We start from the raw sequence: 21,081 nt of genomic DNA, 5'->3' as shown, positions 1-21,081 counted from the left end.
TGGAGGGGGAGGCCTGGTATTGCTGGGATAGGATGAGGGCAGTGTCTATGGTCAGGGTTGTAGAGTCACCCACAGTATTTAAGAGCTGGAAACAAATGTTCAGAGCAGGAAATCCCAGCTACTACACGTGCTTGTGTTGGAAAAGTCAGTATTCTTCCTTTTATATTATTCTTTAATTACTGTTTCTAGTCTCTCTTATCTCTAGGAATCTGAAATAGAACTTTTACTCTATAAAGTCTTCTATAAACCCCTGATAGAACATTTCTTTATACTTTGTAATTCTTTCTTTAAAACTCACCTTCAAGGAGTTTTATTCATTTTTTTGTTTTTGCAGTTTATGTTTCCTATTGGAAACTCACATGAAAGTGTTTCTACAGTGTGGTATTCTGTTTGATTCTTCAGTCAATCCTGTAAGAGTGTTTATGTTAATTTCTCAGTTTGGGGCTCTTGCACTTTAAATTCAGGCTCAGATTTGGAGTATTTTGTAATTTGAGTTATTTTTTACTATACTGGGTCTTTGTTGCTTTGCACGGGAATTCTCTAGTTGTAGAGTGTGGGCTCGGAGCCGTGGCGCACGGGCTGAGTTGCCTCACAGCATGTAGAGTCTTCCCGGACCAGGGTTCAAACCTGTGTCCCCTGCACTGGCAGACGGATTCTTATCCACTGTGGCACCAGGAAAGTCCTTCAGATTTGGAACTGAGTTCACATTTCATGACTGGCTTTCTCTCTCCAACTCTTCCATATCTCCCAGGCAAAACATGTACCTGAAAACAGTCTCAACTGTTTCGTGTCTGCTCGGGGACTCCAAGGGTCCCTCAATATCAGCTTAATTTCTGCCTCCTGGGAATTTCCCTTCTGCTCCCTTTTTCTGCCTTCTGCCTTTTCCTCCTTCTGCCTTCCTTTTTCAAGCTGTACACTATGCTCAATTGTATTTTCCTTCAGCATTTCAGTGTCTGTGGTAGAAGGGGAGTCTTCCTTGGCTCACTCCATCATATGACTGGGAGTCCCCCAACTTGCCTTCCCTGAGCCTTGATTTCTCCATCTGCTCGGTGGAGATTCTGATCTCTCCTCCTTAGGGCTGCTGTGGGAATTATAAGGGACAGCCGCAGTGTCAGGCAGGGAGCAGGGGCTCATGGGCAGAATATATTTCAACGGATGAGGAGGTTGGGGTGCAGAGAAGGGACTGGCCCTCCCAGGTCACACGGCACGTCCGCAGCAGGCCTGGGGACTGAACCTGAGCTGCCAGGCTCCCGGGCCGTTGCTCCTGCTGTGATCGCATGATGCCTTTCAGTGTGACTGCTGGGGGCCCAACGTCACTCTAGGACTGAGTTCTTGCTTTCTCAGCACTCACAGCCCTCTTGGGTGAAAGACGAGCAGGTGGATGAAACGTGAGAAGATGAAAAAGTGACAAAATGAAAAATCTTCAAATATTCAGCCCTTTAATTTTTCATGTCTGCTTCATTTTAGCCATTCTGATGGGTGTGTAATAGTGTTACATCATGGCCTTTTCCTTTTTAAAAAAAAATTAGGGGACTTCCCTGGCAGGCCAGTGGTTAAAACTTTACCTTCCAATGCAAGGAGTGTGAGTTTGACCCCTGGTCAGGGAGCAAGCTAAGCTTAGCTTAGCTAAGCTTGATCAGCTAAGATGGGCAAAAACTCCAAGGCTATAAAACAAGTGATAAATTGTAACAAATTCAATAAGGACTTTAAAAATGGTCCACATCAAAAAACAAATCTTTAAAAAAGTAATTAGGTGTAACTTACAGCAAAGTGCATTGGAGAAGGAAAGGGCACCCCACTCCAGTGTTCTTGCCTGGAGAATCCCAGGGACGGGGGAGCCTGGTGGGCTGCCGTCTATGGGGTCTCACAGAGTCGGACACGACTGAAGCGACTTACCAGCAACAGCAGCACAAATCTTAAATATACAGCTTGATGAGTTTTGACATATTTTGGTACCCATGTAACCATCACCCAGGTCAACAAAGGACGTTTCTAGTCATGGGACGCCAAGGGCTTTCCTGTGCCACCCCCCCACCCCGCCCCAAGCAGGGAAGAGGAAGTGACTAGGCTTCCTCTTGCTACCTTAGACGAGTTTCGCCTGTTTTGGGGCTTCATGTAAATGGACTCCTATAGTACGTACTGATAAGTACTCTTCATGTAACATTCGTTACAGCGCAAGGATTTCCGAGTGTCCTTTAATGGTCTCCGAAAACAATAACCTCCTGATGCTCAGTTGCCTAAAGCCACCGTTGCTTAAACCAGTCCTCAGACCATGCAGTCAGTCTGACGTCCACCAAACCCTTCTTGGACCCTGGCATAGCGCTGGTGAGAAAGACAAGGGCTGTGCCTTCGCCAGACTCCCAGTGCCCCAGGGAGCAAGCGGAGCAGGGAACTGGCAAACAGGTAGAGGGCTCACCTGGAGAAGAAGCAACGGCAACAGGGAGGCTGAGGGCAGCCTGGCTCCAGGGCATGTGCCAGGTGCCGGGGGGAGGGCAGGAGAGGCAGAAGTTCATCACCACCCAGATGGCACCCAAATGGCCAAAGAAGCTCCTTGACCAAAGCCTCGGCACTGTGGTCATATGTGGGAGGGAGGCAGGAGGGAGATTGAAACCCGCCCACAGCTAGTAGATGCCTGATCAAAACCAGTAGCCCGCGGAGTGGGAGTTGGTAGATGCAGACTCTTGCATATAAAATGGATAAACAGCAAGGTCCTACTGTGTGGCACAGGGAACTGTATTCAATATCCTGGAATAAACTGTGATGGAGAAGAATATGGAAAGAAAAAAGACATGTCAATAACTGAGGTTCGTTCCAGTAGTCATGTATGGATGTGAGAGTTGGAGTATAAAGAAAGCTGAACACCGAAGAATTGATACTTTTGAACTATGGTGTCGGAGAAGACTCTTGAGAGTCCCTTGGACTGCAAAGAGATCCAACCAGTTCATCCTAAAGGAGATAAGTCCTGAATATTCATTGGAAGGACTGATGCTGAAGCTGAAGCTCCAATAGTTTGGCCACCTGAAGAGCTGACTCATTTGAAAAGACCCTGATGCTGGGAAAGATGGAAGGCAGGAGGAGAAGGGGACGACAGAGGATGAGATGGTTGGATGGTATCACCGACTCCATGGGCATGAGTCTGAGTAAGCTCCAGGAGCTGGTGAAGGACACAGAGGCCTGGCGTGCTGTGGTCCGTGGCGTCACAAAGAGTCAGGCACGACTGAGCACCTGAACTGAATGAACTGAGTCATTTTGGTGTGCAGCAGAAATGAACACAATGTGATAAATCAGCTATACTTCAATTGAGAAAAAACAACAACTTCTATTTGAAAATCCAAGTTTAAAAAAAACAAAACCACTGGCCAAGGGCACTTGCCCAGGCTTTACGTCTTTCAGTCCTAGAACTGCCTGTGAGTAGCTCTGTCCTCTCGTTTTCCTGGAACAGAAATTCAAGTGACAGGAACTTGCATAAATGCGCTCAGCTGGATGGAAGGACCATGGTCTCTGGGCTCCAGCAGGAGCCTCCAGCTGGGAGGTCTGAAAGAGAGGGTTGGTGCTGGGGGCTGCCGGTGTGAAGGTGGTGGGCTAAAGGATCGGGGTGAGGATGGGGCCGCTGGAGGGGAGTGGGGCACGGACGGCTCCCAGGCTTGAGGTGAGAACGGCTTCCTCCCATGTCCCTGCGCCACGCAAGAGCGCTGCCACGCAGCGTGGGTTCCCGGCTCCTCTGCGGCTCAAATCTCACGATGTTCAGTTTCCCCACTCCGTAATGTGGAGGAGGTAATGGTAGCCTCTCCGTCAAGCTGCTGGGGAGGGGGAGGCACTTGGCACGAGCCTGGGCGCCGTGCGTAAGAAGGAAGCGCTGTGGGGGCGTCCCTGGTGGTCCAGTGGTTGAGAACCCTGCCAGCGCGGGGGTCGTGGGTTCAGGACCATGCAGGAGGATTCCACACGTGGGTTTCTTCCAACGAGAAGCACTCTGCAACTAGAGGAAGCCCACGTGCAGCAACAAAGACCCAGCACAACCATAAAAAAAGGAAAGCTGTGCTCTTCACCCGCGCTACGAGCCTGGGCCTGAGCTGGGCCACAGGCTGAGGCCTGTGTCTTCAGCCGTGAATGTGTAACATGACCTTGGACATGACCCTCCCACCTCTCATGGCCTCCGCCTTCCTTCCGGGCAATGGAGGCCGCTGAAAGAGAATCCCTGAGGAGCGCCCTTCTCGAGGCTTCTGTGCCTGGATGGGCAGATTTGGTGGGGCCCAAGCACAGAGGAGAAACCAACGGAGGTGGGAGGGCCCTGACCCCCGTGGACAGGGATCTGGGGCCTCTGCTCGGAAGGAAAGGGGAGTGCGGACCTGGCGTGGAGTTGTTGGGAGTGGGGTGTTGATCCTCTCCTGTAGGTCCGTGTGTTGCCTTATCTAATCCTGTCCTCATGAGACCCTGAGGGTGCAAACACCCGCATCTGACGGGGAGGAGACTGAGGACCAGGGAGCTCGGCTTCTCCGCACAGCAACTGTTCTTCGAGGGCTGTCAGGCACTGGGGTGTTCTTTCCACTGGAAAATTGATGACTCAACCCATGGACGTGGTGGGGGGGTGGTGGGGAGAGATGGAGAGAGAAAAGAAGGCATTCCTGGTTTTCCCAGGAATGAGGGACCCAGAGCATCTTCTTGGCCAGTTTATGCCAAGAAGAGTGAGGGTGTACCTGGCTCCTTTTAGTTTGTTACGGTAAACAGAAAGGCAAGCCTTGCTTTCCAGCCCTGCTAAATAGCTGTTGCTGAGTCAGGCTCCTGCCGAGCCTACTTTAATGAATAAGCCAAGCAGAGTTTATAATTGATAGCTGGGATACATCTGGGAGTTCCTGCCTTTGGAAGTAGCTTGTTCTCTTGAATAGGTTAAACATTACCCTCCTGATTGTGCGCGCACTGTTCATTTGCTGCCTGAGTACAATGTCTCTCCACTGGGTAGAAGGAAAGAGTGTGGGCTTTGGAGTGAAGTCCAGCTCTGCCAGTGTCTGCCAGAGCTGTGTGGCCTTGGGCGAGTCGCTTGGTATCTCTGAGCCTTGGTTCCTCCACTCTCGGGTGTGGGGAGAAGATGCAGAGTCCTCAGGCTTGTTTGGCCTGGCAGAGGCTGGCAGACCTCAGGATGGCTGTCTGGGATGGGGCAGCAACTGCTTGCTGCACTGACTGCAGGCAGCCCCGCCATCACCATAAGAAGGTGGGGTCTGTAATGGCTGGGGGCGCTGCCCCGCTCCTGCTGAGTAACTCTGCCTCTGTCTCCGCAGAGAAAGAGAAAGATCCCAAGTACTGGCGAGACCAAGCTCAGCAGACCCTGAAAAATGCCCTGAGGCTTCAGACTCTCAACACCAACGTGGCTAAGAATGTCATCATGTTCCTGGGAGATGGTGAGGTCTTGGGGCGGGAGCGGCCGGGGGGCCAGGCAGAGGTGAAGGGGGCTGTGTTGTAGAGGCTCGGGCTCTGGGGGCATGTTGCAGAGGATGGCGGGGGGCAGGCTGTGGGCCCTGAGGTTCTAAGGAGGGAAGGAGGAAGGTCAGGCTCTAGTGCCCCTGCCCGACCTGCCTCGGCCCCAGGCTGAGGGGCTGTTGGGAGCCTGAGAGACCTGATTGAAGAGGCTAGGAGCCCGAAAACCTGAGCTCCCCCAACCCCCTGACCTCCACCACAGGCATGGGCGTCTCCACCGTGACAGCTGCCCGCATCCTCAAGGGTCAGCTCCACCACAACCCTGGAGAGGAGACCAAGCTGGAGATGGACAAGTTTCCCTACGTGGCCCTCTCCAAGGTGAGCTCCAGCCCCAAGCCTCCCACCTTCCAGGAGGAAGTGAAGGGAATTTGCTCAGTCGTGTCCGACTCTTTGCAACCCCGTGGACTGTAGCCCACCAGGCTCCTCCATCCATGGGATTCTCCAGGCAAGAGTACTGGAGTGGGTTGCCATTTCCTTCTCCAGGGGCATCTTCCTGATCCAGAAATCGAACCGAGGTCTCCTGCATTGCAGGCAGACGCTTTATCCTCTGAGCCACCAGGGAGTAAAGGGCAGGGGCATGGCTCCTGCTGGACCCCTCAAGCCCACTGACAAGGTGGTCAGCCCTCCCGGGGACTCCGTGGCCCCACCGTGAAGAAAGGACAGCGGTAGCTGCTTCCTAAGGCTTTGAGGATTTCAGCTCCCTGGTTTTAAGATCTATTGACGCACAAGTGTAGAGAGAAGGGCACACGTGTGCAGGGTGACTTTTCCACCAACTTTCCTCGTGTCTGTGTGACTAGCATTGGGGTTGAGAAGCTGAACGTGACGGTAGCCGGGGCTCCTGCCCGCCAGTCCCCTCCAGTTCTTGCTTCCTGACTTTTGATGTCATAGATTAGATGTCCCTGCTTTGGCGCTTGATGAGAATGGAATCACGCAGCGAGTACTCTTTTGCACGGGGCTCTGTGACGTTCATTTCTCCCAAGGTGGCTCAGATGGAAGCTGGTAGCTCTGTCACGGGGGTTGTCGTTGGCAGTGCTTGGGGTCCTCTAGACGCTGTGGGCAGATAGTTTCAGGGTCCCCACCAGTGGTCTGAATAAAAGGAAAGGAAAGTGACGTCGCTCCGTCATGTCCAACTCTCTGCGGCCCCATGGACTGTAGCCCACCAGGCTCCTCCATCCATGGGATTTTCCAGGCAAGAGTACTGGAGTGGGTTGCCATTTCCTTCTCCAGGAGATCTTCCTGACCCTGGGATTGAACCTGGGTCTCCCACATTGTAGGCAGACGCTTTACTGTCTGAGCCCCCAGGGAAGTCTGAATAAGGGGGTCCCCATTTCCTCCTCCTAGATCCTGCCTCCCCCTCACTTTCCCTCCCCTTCCCCAGCCTCCCTCCCTCCTTCAAGAACCTTCTCCCTTCTCCACACTCACCTGCCTCCTCCACCCGTTGCTGGCTCCTGGAGCCCCAGACCCAGGGAGAGCTGACCCAGGTCTCACCCTCTGCCCAGCGAGCCTCCGTGTGCTAGAATGCTGCGTTCCTACCGCTTCCTGTTACCCTGGCTGCCAGGGTGTGGGGGGGAGGCAGGAGACAGGCCTCTAGGGGATCTCCTGGCTCTAGGGGTGGGGGGACCTCGGTGGGCAGCAGGGTTCAGCCAAAACCGCAGGAGGCCTCTGTCTCCCTCGTGTCCAGGCCCCGCGCTATGAGTGGGGTCGGGGGCAGCAGGGTGGACCGAGGCCGGGCCGTCTCCTGACCCTCCTTTTCCACCTGCAGACGTACAACACCAACGCCCAGGTCCCCGATAGCGCAGGCACCGCCACCGCCTACTTGTGCGGGGTGAAGGCCAATGAGGGCACCGTGGGGGTGAGCGCAGCGACCCAGCGCTCCCAATGCAACACCACTCAGGGCAACGAGGTCACCTCCATCCTGCGCTGGGCCAAGGACGCAGGTGAGTGGGGCGAGCCGTGCGCAACAGGGCCCGGCTCTGTGACCTGTCTGGGCCTCAGTCTTTCCAACTATACAGTGGGGAGAGAGCAGAAAAGGAGGCTCGCCAGGGCCCTCCCGGCTCTGATGTTCCGGGACTCCGCAAACTCTTCAGGGACTCTCTTCCATGACAGCGAAGTCTTGCGGCTTAGGGGGTTACTCAGTGTGGGTTTGCTCCCAGCTCATTTCCCTGAGTCTATTTGTTTGACTCTAAAATGTGCCTGAAAACATAGCCCCTCATAGGTTCAGCATGAGGAAGGTGAGGGGTCTACCCCAGCTCTGGTCTCATGAGAGTCCAGCAGCTGTCTACCCCCGTTCCTTTCCTCCTTGGAACTGGGAGGCACCAGGATGCCCCTGACACCGGAGTCGTGGTGTGAGCCCGGCTGATGCAGGTGGCAGAGGAGTTACACTCCATCTGAGAGCCCTTCGGAGGGGCCCCTGAGTTCTTGCAGGGCAGCCGGGGGGCTTCCTGCAGGGGTGGGACTTGGGGGGTCCTTGGTGGAGGGGAGGCTCCCGCCTAGGTGCTCATGCTTCAAGGGCCCTTGGGAGTGGGGAGGGTCACAGAGGCAGAGGGTCTGAGCTGTCTGGCTATTTGGAAGCCACCCACCCTGCCATCCCAGTTAGCTCAGCGCAGAACATGCAGGAGACGGGTTCGATTCCTGGGTCAGGAAGATCCCCTGGAGGAGGACGTGGCAACCCGCTCCAGCATTCTTCCCTGGGAAACCCCATGGACAGAGGGGCCTGGCAGGCTACAGTCCATGCGGTCAAAAAGAGTCGAGTGGCTGAGCACACGCATAAGCCTGCCTTTAGTACCGGTGGGGAGCCTGGGGCCCAGGCCGGCAGCGGAACTGGCCCGTCTTCAGCGAGTTGAGGGAAAGAGAAGACAGCTGGCTTGGACAGCACTATGTCCCGATGAACCCGACCCCCCCTCCCCCACTCCTCAGGGAAATCCGTGGGCATCGTGACCACCACGCGTGTGAACCACGCCACCCCCAGCGCCTCCTATGCCCACTCCGCTGACCGGGACTGGTACTCGGACAACGAGATGCCCCCGGAGGCCCTGAGCCAGGGCTGCAAGGACATCGCCTACCAGCTCATGCACAACGTTAAGGACATTGAGGCAAGTGTGGGGCGGGGGATAGCTGGGGCAGGGCTGGTGAGGCGGGGCCCTGGTGGGCCTGAGGCCTCAGGCCCAGACTGGCCCAGGAGAAGTGGCTTGGCCTGGCTCTGCCCTCACCTGGGAGGGCTCCCAGCCCATTAGGGGATTTGCGGTTGGGGCAGGGAGGCATTGTGGGATTTCACCACGGTGGGACTGAGGGATGAACCCTGAGGTGGCCGCCACCACGCCCCAAGAGTCAGGCGCCCAGGGATTATTCTGTCCATTGGGAACTGGCACTGCCCTGGAGCGTGGGGGTGATACGGTACCATCTGAGGGGAGTACCCGCCCCGTACGTTCCCACATGCATGGACAGGAGTGAGTCCCGTGCACTCAGGCAGTGTGCCCAGAGACAAGGTGATGTGCAAGCCGTGGTTGGAGCACGCTCTTACTTTAAAACTTGGGGTCACGTCCTTGGCCTGCTGTTTGCTAGCTGTGTGACCTTGGGTCAATTACTTAACCTCTCTGAGCCTTCCCTTCTACAGCCCTTTTGTGAAATGTACCTACATTATAAGCCCATTGCAAGATCTAGATAAAATAATCCCTGTAAGAGTTTAGTGCCAGGCCTGAAGCCTCGTGGGTGTTCAGAAGGTGGTAGCATTTATGCAGGAGCGGCCGTGTGTCCCTGCCCTGAAACACGAGCTGACGTATGGACAGGCTTAGCGCATGCCCCAGTATCATCCACCTGACACTCAGATGGGCCCCCAGCCTCTGTTTCTTAAATGAGACCCTCTAGTTGGTTCCCTTTTCAAGGTTTTGTTACCTACCTTGTTGGGGGGTGTGCTAGTGAGGAGGGGAGGGGACCTCAGCCCCTGAGCTTAGAATGGGGGTTCAGGGGGGCTCAGAGAGAGCCCCCAGGCCCCTCCCGCTCCGTCTGCTTCTGCCCCCCCAGACTAATTCCCTGGCTCCCCCCCACGCCATCCCCCCAATTTCTAAGTGCCACCTGCCCCTCTTCCAACCTCTCGTTTCTCTTTTCCGAGCTGTGGATTGAGCTGCCCTTCTCAGGATGTGTAGTCCTGGTGACCAGCTCCTAGCGAGTGAGCATCTCAGGCAAAGCGCCCTTCTGACTTTGCGGGTACCCGACGGGTCGCTTCCCTCCCCCGAGCCTCAGTGTTCCCACCTGTGTAGCAAGAGCAGAGCGCCACCCCCCCCTTCCCCTCCCCACCTCCTGGGGCTGCTGGAGGCCGAGATGAGGTCATGGATGTGAGAACATTTGTTGTACAAGTGCAGGGTGTAATTACGGGACTGCTCTTGAAAGAGATTTGGCGGCAACCGCCTGAGAAGGGGACAGGAGCTTAAAGGAAGGATTTGCTGGCAGAGGATGCAGGGGCGGGGGGTTGCACCCCAGCCTGAGTGAGGGGGTGCGGCCGCTGGGAGGCCCACCCCGCCCCCCATCTCCTCCCTCAGCCCCCCTGTCCTTCTCTGCTTCTCCATTGCCACCCCACCAGAGAGCCCCCCACCCAGCACCCCCAGGCTGCACACGAAACAAAAATGCTGGTGTCCGCCCTGAAAATAAATATCTTTTACTAAAAAAAAAAAGAAAGAAAGAAAAAGAAAAATGAAAGACACAAACCTAAACCCCAAAGCCAAACAGCAAGTCTGTTATTTGGGAGTTTAATGAGTGTGTGAAGTCCCTGCCGGGGCTGGAAATGACGAGGCTCCCGGCAAGAAGATTGGGGCCTTCATTTTCCATTCTGAAAATGCCAAGGGGTCAGGTTCTGTGGGAACAGTTTGGGGGGCAGGGAGCCAGTGACCTGGGGTCCCCTTCTCCTTTCTCTCAGAAGCCTGCCCCGCCCCCACGGAGCACCCGGCCGGAGCTGGCCGTGAGAAGCTTGCCTTCACGGAGCCACCCCGAGCTCCACTACTGCTGGCCGTGAGAATGCCTTGCAGGGGAAGCCAGCCCTGGCGAGGGGCGGGGGGCGCGGCTGGGAGCGGACTGCTCGCCACTGCGTTTCCTCCTGGGCCAGTCCTGTGCACGCGCTGTCCATTCCATTTAACAGAGGGACACATGGAGCCAGAGAGCCTAAGCGCCCGGACCTTGGTCAGGATACAGCAGAGCCAGGGTTCCAACTCCAGTCTGACTTCAGAGGCCTTTCTGGTTCCCCGGGACCTAGGATGGCCCTGTATCCACCACCTGCACCCCAGCCTGGACTCCTGGCTCCCTGTCCACCCGGTGGAGCCTGGGTTCTGAGGAGGGTGCCTGTGAAATGCCAGCCCCGGGGACGCCGGGTCTAAGGTCGGCCTTCACTGGACTCTGCACTCCCGAGGTGTCAGCCAGGGGCAGCGGCCTGGGCTGCCGCCTGCGGTAACAGGAGGACACCAGTGTGGTGGTCACCACGGGCGGCGGCTGTTATGCCCTTGGCCCCCGTTTTAAAAATAGTCAGGACTTCAAACATGGACTCCCAAGGAAAACAAACAGCCCCGCATCCGTCTGCCCGCGTGGGTCAGCGTGGTGGGTAAAATTAGCCTGGCGGTGACTACACAGACGTGGGCGCTGGCCCGCTGTTTGCCAGGCTCCCAGCTGGGCTGCCCCAAGACCTCCCTGGCAGAGGCCTCTCGCCTTCCGGGTGGGGGCTAGGAGGCAGCTCTCGGTCGGAGCCCCCATCCTCCGCTCCATGGACACAGCAGGAGCTGGAGGGGCCTTGGGTTCACTTCCTGGCTCTGTCCTCTGCAGAGGAGGCTGTGTGGCCGTAGGGGAAAGAAATCATATTTCTGCACCCATTTATTTGGAAAGGAGGTGGCGTGGGTAGCCTTGCAGCCTTGTGTGATGCTGAACAAGATCAGGTATCTCGAGTCCTTCAGGGCTTCCCAGGCGGCTCAGGGGTAAAGAACCCGCCTGCCGACGCAGCAGACTCGGGTTCGATCCCTGGGTCGGGAAGATCCCCTGGAGAAGGAAGCGGGCAGCCCTCTCCAGTATTCTTGCCTGGAGAATCCCGTGGACGGAGGAGCCTGGCGGGCCACAGTCCCTGGGGTCACACACGTGGGGCAGGACTTAGCGACCAAACACGGCAGCAGCCTCCAGTCCTCAGTGCCCGGCGCACGCTGTAAGATGCTGTTGTTCTCACACCAGCCTAAGCTGGTATTGGGCTTCTGGGAAGCCAGGTAAGGGAGGTTAGTGCCAGTATTGCACTCTGAAACCCAAACCACAATCCCAGTAGACTCGTGATTTCATTCCCGGCCCAGCCAGAGGCGCAGAGGCTCGGGGAGAGGGGCGCACACGGAGCCAGGATTCACCACCCCAGAGAAGCGTCCACTCCGTCCGTCCCCTGGGGAGCCCAGTTCTCCAGGCGGGCCTCTGGGAACCTCCAGATGGCATGGCACCCCCAGGGTACTGATGGCTGTGTCCCCTTTAGGTGATCATGGGGGGCGGCCGGAAGTACATGTTCCCCAAGAACAGAACCGATGTGGAGTATGAGCTGGATGAGAAGGCCAGAGGCACGAGGCTGGACGGCCTGAACCTCATCGACATCTGGAAGAGCTTCAAACCGAAACACAAGGTAGCCTGTCCAGGGGGCCTGACGACTAGGTGGGGAGGTGCTGGGGGGCTTCCTTCTCTGCATCTGTTCATTTCTGTAGAATGGGTTTGTAATTCTTAGCTCAGGCCCAAAGGACCTTACAGGTGTCTGAATGACACATAGTAGGTGCCCATTGATTCCTTCCTTCAGGCAGTGAGGAAGAGGGTGGGTCAAGGAATGACCTGCGTGGACATGCAGCCCACCTGCACCCCTACTGAGTGCGGGGCCCCTGGCTAGGCCTGAGGTGCAAAGGATGAATCAGATGGCCAAGGAAACGTGGAACACTGTGCTTGGATGGCAAGATGCCCAGGACCTACGGGAACCCAGAGGGGACAGACCACAAGCGAGGGGCTGAGAAACCCCGAAACGGGGGTGGGAGGAGGAGGCCACGGTGGGGGGAATCTCGCAGGCCGCGGTGGCAGGGAGGGGCCAGAGTCAGGGCACGTGCTGGCTAGGGAAGGGAGGCCAGAGCGTGGGAAGACCTGGGCACTCGCTCCTGGGAGCAGCTCCGGCCTGTGAAATCCATCTGCCGGCCACAGGGCCTGGGGCAGCTGGGGTCTGGAAATGACTGTGGTCGGAGCTGAAGACAGTGGGGAGCAGCCTGGCAGCCGCTTTGATGTCACTCTGGGGTTGGGTTTCGGAGGCTTCCAGGCCTGGCCCCTGGGGAGGCCTTGTGGGATGGGGCCGGGCCAAGACTGAGGTGGGGATAGGGACGGGGGAATGGTCCCCTGGGGTGGGTGGGGGGAACGACCCAGCCGCTTTGAACTCTTCCCGTGCCTTCTGAGTCAGCTCTGGCTAGACCAGAGCCCCTCCCCGGCCCAAGCCTGAGAGACACTGCCATCCGCAGCCGCTGTCTCTCTACCTGCCCCCCGGGCATGAAGTGAGGGATGGCGGGGGAGCCCCACTTCCTTAGCCTTCCTACCTTCCTTCCCAGAGCAGCCCCGGAGGTTTGAAAAACCTCGGATCCCGATGCCATCACCCAGAGAAGGCAAGGATCTTGCCTAAGGGCACACAGCTGATTCCTGGTAGTTTAGGACCCCACCCGCCCGCCCCCCGTCCAGGCCTGAATGGCACCCTCTCCAGGCAAGCTGGCCAGTCCCTTCCCGTGGCCTCTGTGCCCTCGGAAGCTGTACTTCCTTCACTACCCCCTTAGCGGGGGTCCTCAGGCAGAGCTAGGGCCTTGCTCCCTTCCCGGCTCTGAGAACACGCACAGCCCACACCTCTCAGTGAGTGCTCAAGGCCCCTGGTGACCTGTGCCTTCCTCTTCTTTGCTCCACACTCCTTCCCCTCCTTGGAACACTGTTCCCTGACTCCAGGTTGTTCAGGTCTTACTTGTCCTCCAAGTCCCCATAAGGACCACCAGGGAGCCCTCCCTGATCTTGTCTCTAGGTTCACAGTGCCCCTGGTCTCAGAATTCTCATCACCTTGCATTAAAATTACCTGTTTATTTGCCATTTCTTGAAGGCAGGGATGGTAGGTCCTCAGAGAGGGACTGTTCAATGACTAAAGGACACACATGCGTGCCCCAGACTCTGAGACCAGCTGACTCCCCCAGTCCCAGCATGCCTGACGCTGGCCCTTCCTTCTAGCACTCTCACTATGTCTGGAACCGCACTGATCTCCTGGCCCTTGACCCCCACACCGTGGACTACCTCTTGGGTAAGTGGAGGGGGTGGAGTGGACATCCAGCTGGGCGCCCTGGGGCCAGGGCTGTGTGAGCCAGCACTGTGGGACGAGGCCCCAGCCACCACCACCCCCCCCAGTCCTTAGGGACCTTTGTCCCAGGCTCTGGGACCTGGGAGGGTTGAGGGAGGGGTTCTGGTTCATAGAATTAGATCTGAAATTTGCTGGCTGTGCAGGGCGAACAGCTCCATTGGGCACAAAGGGAAACAGAGCTCAGAGAAGGGGCCTGCTCTGGCAGGCCGCACAGCCCAGGTGAATCTGAACCGTAGCTGGCGCTGGGACTTAAATCCTTGGCTGTGGAGCCAGGGGACCCAGAGCCAGCCCTGCGGAACTGCCAGGGCAGAAGCCAGCTAGACTGTCTCCGCTGATCTTGACTGAGGGGGGCGGTTTGCCCCCACCTCCTCAGGGACTGGGTAACAGCTGTGAGACCTGGGGCGGGTCCAGGTGAGGTGGGACGAGAGCCTGAGGACCACCATGCCGACGTCTGGGTCCCCATTCCCTCCTGGCTATTGGGCCAAGCAGGTGGTGGCAAAGCCCCCTGCAAGCCTTTCTCAGGGAACACGGCCCCTGGGTCCTGGGCGTGTCCTTGGAGATTCTGGGCTTAGAGCAGGGCACCCGGAGGATCGCTCCAACACACCCAGCTCTCTGCTCGCCTGGGCCCCAACTGCCCACGTTGCCTGTAGAGGATTATGCCTCTACCCGTGGAGCATAAAAATTCCATGTATGGCTGAAGAGCCAGGTTGCTGGGTTCAAATCCAGCTCCTAGCACTCATGAGCTGTGCAACCCTGAGCAAGTGATTTCTCCCCTCTGTGCTTCGGTTTTCTATAAAATGAGGATAACGAATCCTCTGTACAGTGGGTACAGTGATCGGTCCTGCCTCAGCGTTGTCATGAGGATTAAATGAGCTAATGTATAAGTTATCTCTGTGGCTGCATAACAGAGTATCCCAAAGCTTTACAGTTTAAAACGAGAGCAGACATTTACTCCTTCACGGCTTCTTTGGGTCGGGAGTTTGGGAGTGGTTTAACTAGGTCTCTCAGGAGGTTGCGGTCCCCGGAGGCTTGACTGGGGCTGGGGCTTCCAGGGTGGTTCAATCACATGGCTAATAGTCAGTGTGGGCCGTTGGCAGGAGGCCTCAGTTTCTCACTGCGTGAATCTCTCCACTGAGCTGCTTGAGTGTCCTCACGACATGGTGACTGGCTTTCCCCAGAAGGTAGGAGTTTGCAAGGCAGAAGCCACAGTGTCTTACGCTCGGGCCTGGAAGTCACACGCCGTTGTCTGGACAGTATTCTGTTGGATACACAGGGCAGCCCGAGTCAGTGAGGGCGGGCACATGAGCGTGAGTTCCAGGAGGAAGGGTTATTGGGCGACATCTCGGAGGCTGGTGCCCAGGTGCTTCCAAAGCACACAGGATGACGTGTGGCCCAGAGTAAGCACTCTGTTCGCTGGAGCGCCTGTTGGGCTGTGTGCACGCAGGGAAGGGCAAGGTGTTCTAGAAGCACATCCAGGCCTGGAAAACAGCAATCCAGTACACGTGGAATCCTGTGATATGAGTGAGGAATGGACCTCTCTCCTTGTTTCACGAGGGCAAAGACACCACACTCAGGGAACAGCGGAGACAGTGAACCCATACCTTCTTCTGTTTCACTATATAAGCACTGAGCCCTTCAAACCTGGCATGGAAACACACACCCAGGCTGTCTCGTTGAAGTCGGGACACAGTCCTCTGCCATGCCCAGGGTCCTCCAAGGCTCGGATGGGCTGATGGAGTGGAATCCCAGGTCTCCCATTAGCAGCTGAATGTAGCGAGTTACGGAACACCTGAGCCTCAGTCTCCTTCTCTGTGAAATGGACACAGTGCCCCCCTCACCATGGCGAGGCTGAGAAGACGAACGGAGGCAGCCCTCCCAAAGCCACCCAGAGCTGCTTCCACCCCCCACCTCCCTTTACCCCCAAGCCGTGTGTGAGAAGCCTCTGCTCCCCGAGACACCCACACCCTGCTGGCTCCTCCGCAGGTCTCTTTGAGCCCGGGGACATGCAGTATGAACTCAACAGGAACAACGCGACTGACCCTTCACTCTCCGAGATGGTAGAGATGGCCATCAGGATCCTGAACAAGAACCCCAAAGGCTTCTTCCTGCTGGTGGAAGGTAGGGGGCCCAGACCTGGCTGCGGGGCTGCTTCCCTGGGAGCATCCAGGCGGGTTCAGGGGTCGGGTGGTCAGCTCTCAGAGAGCACTGTCCCATTTGGGGATGAGCAGGGAGATTCCTTTGGGGAGGATAGGTCATGAACGAGAGAGGTGGAGCCAAGGGGCGGTGCTGAAGCTCCCAGCCCAACAAGCTCTTCTTCTTTGAGCGTGGAGATGGCACATCTGGTTTACCAGTCCAGGAAGGCTTCCTGAGAGAGGAGGCAGGTTTCTTCCTTTTGGAAATTCCTCCCCAGAGCCTGTCTCTGGAGGGGTGTGCAGAGCCCCTATAGTCAGAGGTGCCCTGGGCAGCTGCCTGGCTGGGCCCAAGGATACCGGCCAAGGGTTGACCAGATGCCCATTGGTCTGTGGATGCCCTCACAGCTGGACAGTGGACCTCTGTTGTGACTAGGCCCATGTGGGGCCAAGGTCAGAGAGGAGAAGGCCCAGGGCAGCCCCCGGGTATGTCCTGGGGGCCCCAGGGTTGGGAGAGCCAGACCCTCGGGAGGCAGCAGTGCTATCTGCCGACGCTGCTGGGGTTTCAGTGCTGCCTTAAGGCCCTGGACTCGCTGTCTGAGTGCTGCCACCCACTGGCTTTTGTGACTGTTACCTGGGCATTGCTGTAACTTCTCCAAGGACTATTAGCATCCATTGCGTCCAGAGACGTAATGTACTTGGAAGGGGGCCCAGCAGAGAATAAATCCTCAATGCTTCTATTATTATTATTATGATTGCCCAATAGCTAAGGCGATCACAATAGAAAGTAAGAGGAAATGATAAAGTCTCTGGAATCTTCCGAAGTTCTAACAACTATTCATGTTCTGCCTGGACACACACACACACGGACATACTTGCACACATCCTCCCACCATACATACACACACGCTCGGGCCCTTCCCCCTCCAGAGGCCAGTGGCCGCCAACCCAGCTTGGCTGCCTTCTTGCCAAACCCTGGGGTTCCCACTCAAGCACGGCGGTCTCGGCCTGGCCCTGAACCGGCCTCTGACGCTGAGGAAGCAGCCAGGAACCAGTGGTGGCGAGCACGAGCTCCCCCGGGAGCGGTCCTCTTTGTGAGTAGGGCCAGGACCGGGCCGGCCAGGCCAGCTGCTCCCAGAGCCACAACAAAGGAGGGACCCACCCTGCCAGCCGGCCAGGCCTGCGTGGTGAGGCCCAGGCCAGCAGGAAGGCAGGGCGGCCAGGCACCCAGGCTCCGGACCCTCAGAGTTGGGAGTGTCCCCCCAGGCATCATCTTCCTCTTAGACGTGGGAGGTGCTCCCTGCAGTCACAGTCTCAGCTGTGGTCTTCAAGCCAGGCTTAACCGAGCCAGGGCTCCTCTGCTCACCTGGGGGAGGCGGCTCACCATGGGGTGCAGGCTTCTCCAGGCCTGTAAGGAAGCTTGCTGTGGGCACTTCCCTGGCACCGAGGGCTTTTCCCCTCTAAGAGTGTGTTTCACACTCGGTAATTTGGAGTGATTCCCTGAGAGCTCAGTTGGTAGAGAATATGCCTGCAATGCAGGAGACCCCAGTTTGATTCCTGGGTCGGGAAGATCCCCTGGAGAAGGGATAGGCTACTCACTCCAGTATTCTTGGACTTCCCTTGTGGCCCAGCTGGTAAAGAATTTGCCTACAATGCGGGAGACCTGGGTTCAGAAGATCCCCTGGAGAAAGGAAAGGCTACCCACGCCAGTATTCTGGCCTGGAGAATTCCATGGACTGTATAGTCCATGGGGTCGCAAAGAGTTGGATACGACTGAGCGACTTTCACTTTCACTTTACACTCAGAGGGGATGTATTCAAAGATGGAAAAATAGGGCTTTAGAGTGGGTCATCTGAATTCAGAGCCCAGTAGATCTCACCTTGGACACGTTACTTCCCCACTCTTGGCCTCAGCTGCTCCATCTGTAAACTGGGCTGATTGTACCCGTCTCTGCCCACCGTTGTCAGGAATGGGGAACAAGACATCAGCTTGTTCTGTCTGGCACCTAGTAGGTATTCAGGCATGTTGGGCCCTTTCCCTAACTCTCCGAGACCTTCAGGGACTCAGAGCAGCTAAGGAAACAGCTCTGGGGGCAGCGTGGGGTGGTGGACTGTCCACACGTGGGCCTGGGGTCCAGCGACTCGCCATCTGAGCTGCTGGGAAGGTTGAATAGCTGTATTAAATGCCCGGCATGGTGCCTGGCCCAGGGGAGCTCCCATGAAAGAGGTTAACCCGGCGGTTAACCCAGGGGGATGGGAATTGGGGATTACACCTCCTTCCCTGCCTCCTGACCAGAGGCCTTTGCCTTGGCATCCCAAGGGGGCAGGATTGACCACGGGCACCACGAGGGCAAAGCCAAGCAGGCACTGCACGAGGCGGTGGAGATGGACCAGGCCATCGGGCAGGCGGGCGCTATGACCTCCGTAGAAGACACGCTGACCGTTGTCACCGCTGACCATTCCCACGTCTTTACCTTTGGCGGGTACACCCCCCGTGGCAACTCTATCTTTGGTAGGTAGGCCTCCATTGGGGTGGGCACTGGGCACTCCCAGGGTCTGCCATCTGGGAGCGGGGGTAGGGGAGGAGAGATGGCAAGCCCAGGGCCTGGCACACGTGGGACTCGGAACTGGGGAGGGAAGAGAAGTTACTGGCAGGTGGGGGAACAGAGGGTGAGGGGCGTGGGGGAAGTGATGCCTGGGTGCGTGGGTGCCCACCGGGATGACTGAGAGGTAGAAGAATGAGAGGCGGGATGGATTAATGGACAGGGGAGAGGATGGAGGGAGGGGTGGAGGGATGGATGAGGGGTGGATGGACCAACAGATGGGAGGACACGGGCACAATCAAAACTGAGGGACGGTTGGTTGGAAATAAATTGGGCTTGGAAGGTGGCTTCCTGGGGGGAACCCAGGAACCCTGTACCCCTGATGCTCCAACGTGACCCCTGGACCAATGCCTCCTTGTGCAGGTCTGGCCCCCATGGTGAGTGACACAGACAAGAAGCCTTTCACCGCCATCCTGTACGGCAACGGGCCTGGCTACAAGGTGGTGGGTGGTGAGCGAGAGAATGTCTCCATGGTGGACTATGGTGAGAACGCAAGGCCCAGGGCTGGGAGGGGACAGGGCACCCCCTCAGGGATGAGCTCAGAAACAGTGTAGTTGTCTGGTCAAGGCTGGGAGCGAGGTGTCCCAGAATAGACAGGACTTGAGTCAGAACAATGTCGATTTTAATCCCCTCCTAAAATCTAGCAACTCTGTGACCTTGGGCACATAACTTCACCTTCCTCATTTTCAGTTTCCTTCCGAAGAATGGTCTGCCTGCCAAGGTTGTCTGAAGGGCTAGCTGGATCTGTGAGCTCAGTGTGGTGCCTAGCACATTCAGGTCCCAGGTCCTGGCTGTATAGTATTCCAGTGTGTGTGCCTTCCCAGTTGGCTTATCTGATTCCATATTGTTGAATATTTGCTCATGATGTCCCCAGCACCCCCCTGGGGGCCTAATGGCACAACCAAGGATCAGAAGCTTTTCCTGGGTTGGCTCTTCCCTTCTAACCCAGACAGCCCAGAGATCTGTGGGTTGAGAGAGCAGACGTCTGTGTCAACAGACCCAGGCTTGAGTCCTGTGGCCTGGTGTAGGAAACGACTTTTCCGCACTGAGCCTCAGCTTCCTCTTCTATAAAGTGGGAGCATTCGGGACTTCCCGAGTGGTCCAGTGGTTAAAGACTCCACGCTCCTGATGCAGGTGGCACAGTTTCGATCCCTGCTTGGGGAACTGGGATCCCATTTGCTACACAGAGTGGCTCCCCCCTTGAAAAAAAAATGGGGGAAGAGGGCACTTGAGCCAGCCCGGAAGTGGGCACGGAAAGCTGCTACAGCGTGCCAGGCTCCCTGGCAGGCGCTCAGCAAGCGTTTCTCTGGCCCGCAGCTCACAATAACTACCAGGCGCAGTCCGCGGTGCCCCTGCGCCACGAGACCCACGGCGGCGAGGACGTGGCCGTCTTTGCCAAGGGCCCCATGGCGCACCTGCTGCACGGCGTCCACGAGCAGAACTACATCCCCCACGTGATGGCCTACGCAGCCTGCATCGGTGCCAACCGCGACCACTGTGCCTCAGCCAGCTCGTCCGGCAGCCCCGCCCCCGGGCCCCTGCTGCTCCTGCTGGCCCTGCTGCCCCTGGGCGGCCTGTTCTGAGGGCCCAGGGCCCGGGCACCCACCAGCCCATGACCGATGGCCGGTGCTGCCCACGGCCTGGCAGCCCACACCTCAAAGAGGCGGGAAGCAGAGACCCCCACCGCCTCTGCCGCTGCCGGCAAGGGGACCCAGGAAACCAAAGTCTGCCTGCCGCCCGTCTGGCTCCCCTCTGGAATCCTCCACTGCGGCCAGATCAGTTGCTGGCCTCCAGCCTCCCCCGCCACCCGCTGCCCTCTTTCGGCCGACAGGGTAGGTTTCTCTTGGGCAGGCAGAGAGCATAGACTGCAGAACTTCTCAAAGCCTCTTATTTTTCTAGCAACTCTATTTCTGCAGACCCAGAGGCCCTAGAGCTTCCATGGAACATTCCGGATCTGACCCTCCCCCAGCCCCTTCCCCGTCCCTCTGGAACCCACCAGGCTCATGGCCAGTTCCCCAAGTCCATCCCTAAATGCAGGGGAGACCAGGTCCTCCTCAGGAGGGAGGTTTGCTCACTCACTCATTCCAAGGTCGCCCCGGGGCTCCCAGGAAGTCGGTTCCGAGGACTGGCCATCCAGCCCCGGGTGACCCAGGCTGGGAAGAGGAGCCTGGCAAAGTGGACGCTTCCCGGCTCTAAACACACATGCCAGCTTCTCTCTGAAGGGACGCTCCTGTTCGAAACAGCCAAAAAATTTTCTCCTTTTGGTGTTGGTTAAAAGGGAACACAAAACATTTAAATAAAACTTTCCAAATATTTCTGAGGACAGGACTGAGTCTTTGTGGTCAGTGAGGAAGAGACTGAAATGAGCTCATTTTTCTGGGGGAGCTGGACTCAAGGCCCGGGAGCACACGCAGGTGGGGTTGCACGGGGAGGAGAAGGGTCTCCCGCTGACCTGGGGGCTTCACCACGCATTACCCGGGTGACTGTGGGCAGAGCCCTTTGCGTCTCTGCCTCTCCGTTTT

The 21,081-nt window shown here is 57.2% G+C and overlaps 1 protein-coding gene across 4 annotated transcripts in view; it reads left to right on the top strand.

The window, feature by feature from the left end:
• The window catches only part of ALPL (alkaline phosphatase, biomineralization associated), a 65,039-nt gene extending 44,186 nt beyond the window's left edge, over positions 1-20,853 (top strand). For all 4 annotated transcript variants that reach the window (XM_068967340.1, XM_068967341.1, XM_068967343.1 and 1 more), the window contains exons 3-12: positions 5,274-5,393; positions 5,672-5,787; positions 7,232-7,406; positions 8,386-8,561; positions 11,951-12,094; positions 13,702-13,771; positions 15,812-15,946; positions 18,277-18,468; positions 18,923-19,042; positions 19,877-20,853. In XM_068967340.1, the coding sequence (XP_068823441.1) occupies positions 5,274-5,393; positions 5,672-5,787; positions 7,232-7,406; positions 8,386-8,561; positions 11,951-12,094; positions 13,702-13,771; positions 15,812-15,946; positions 18,277-18,468; positions 18,923-19,042; positions 19,877-20,142 (1,514 nt within the window). In that variant the 3' untranslated portion in view covers positions 20,143-20,853. The remainder of the gene's footprint in view (positions 1-5,273; positions 5,394-5,671; positions 5,788-7,231; positions 7,407-8,385; positions 8,562-11,950; positions 12,095-13,701; positions 13,772-15,811; positions 15,947-18,276; positions 18,469-18,922; positions 19,043-19,876) is intronic.
• The last annotated feature ends 228 nt before the right edge of the window (positions 20,854-21,081 follow it).

Source organism: Capricornis sumatraensis, chromosome 3 (assembly GCF_032405125.1).
Source record: "Capricornis sumatraensis isolate serow.1 chromosome 3, serow.2, whole genome shotgun sequence".
Classification (NCBI taxonomy): Eukaryota; Metazoa; Chordata; class Mammalia; order Artiodactyla; family Bovidae; genus Capricornis; species Capricornis sumatraensis.
Note: the sequence above shows the minus strand (reverse complement) of the source record. Positions and strands in the feature narration are given on the sequence as shown.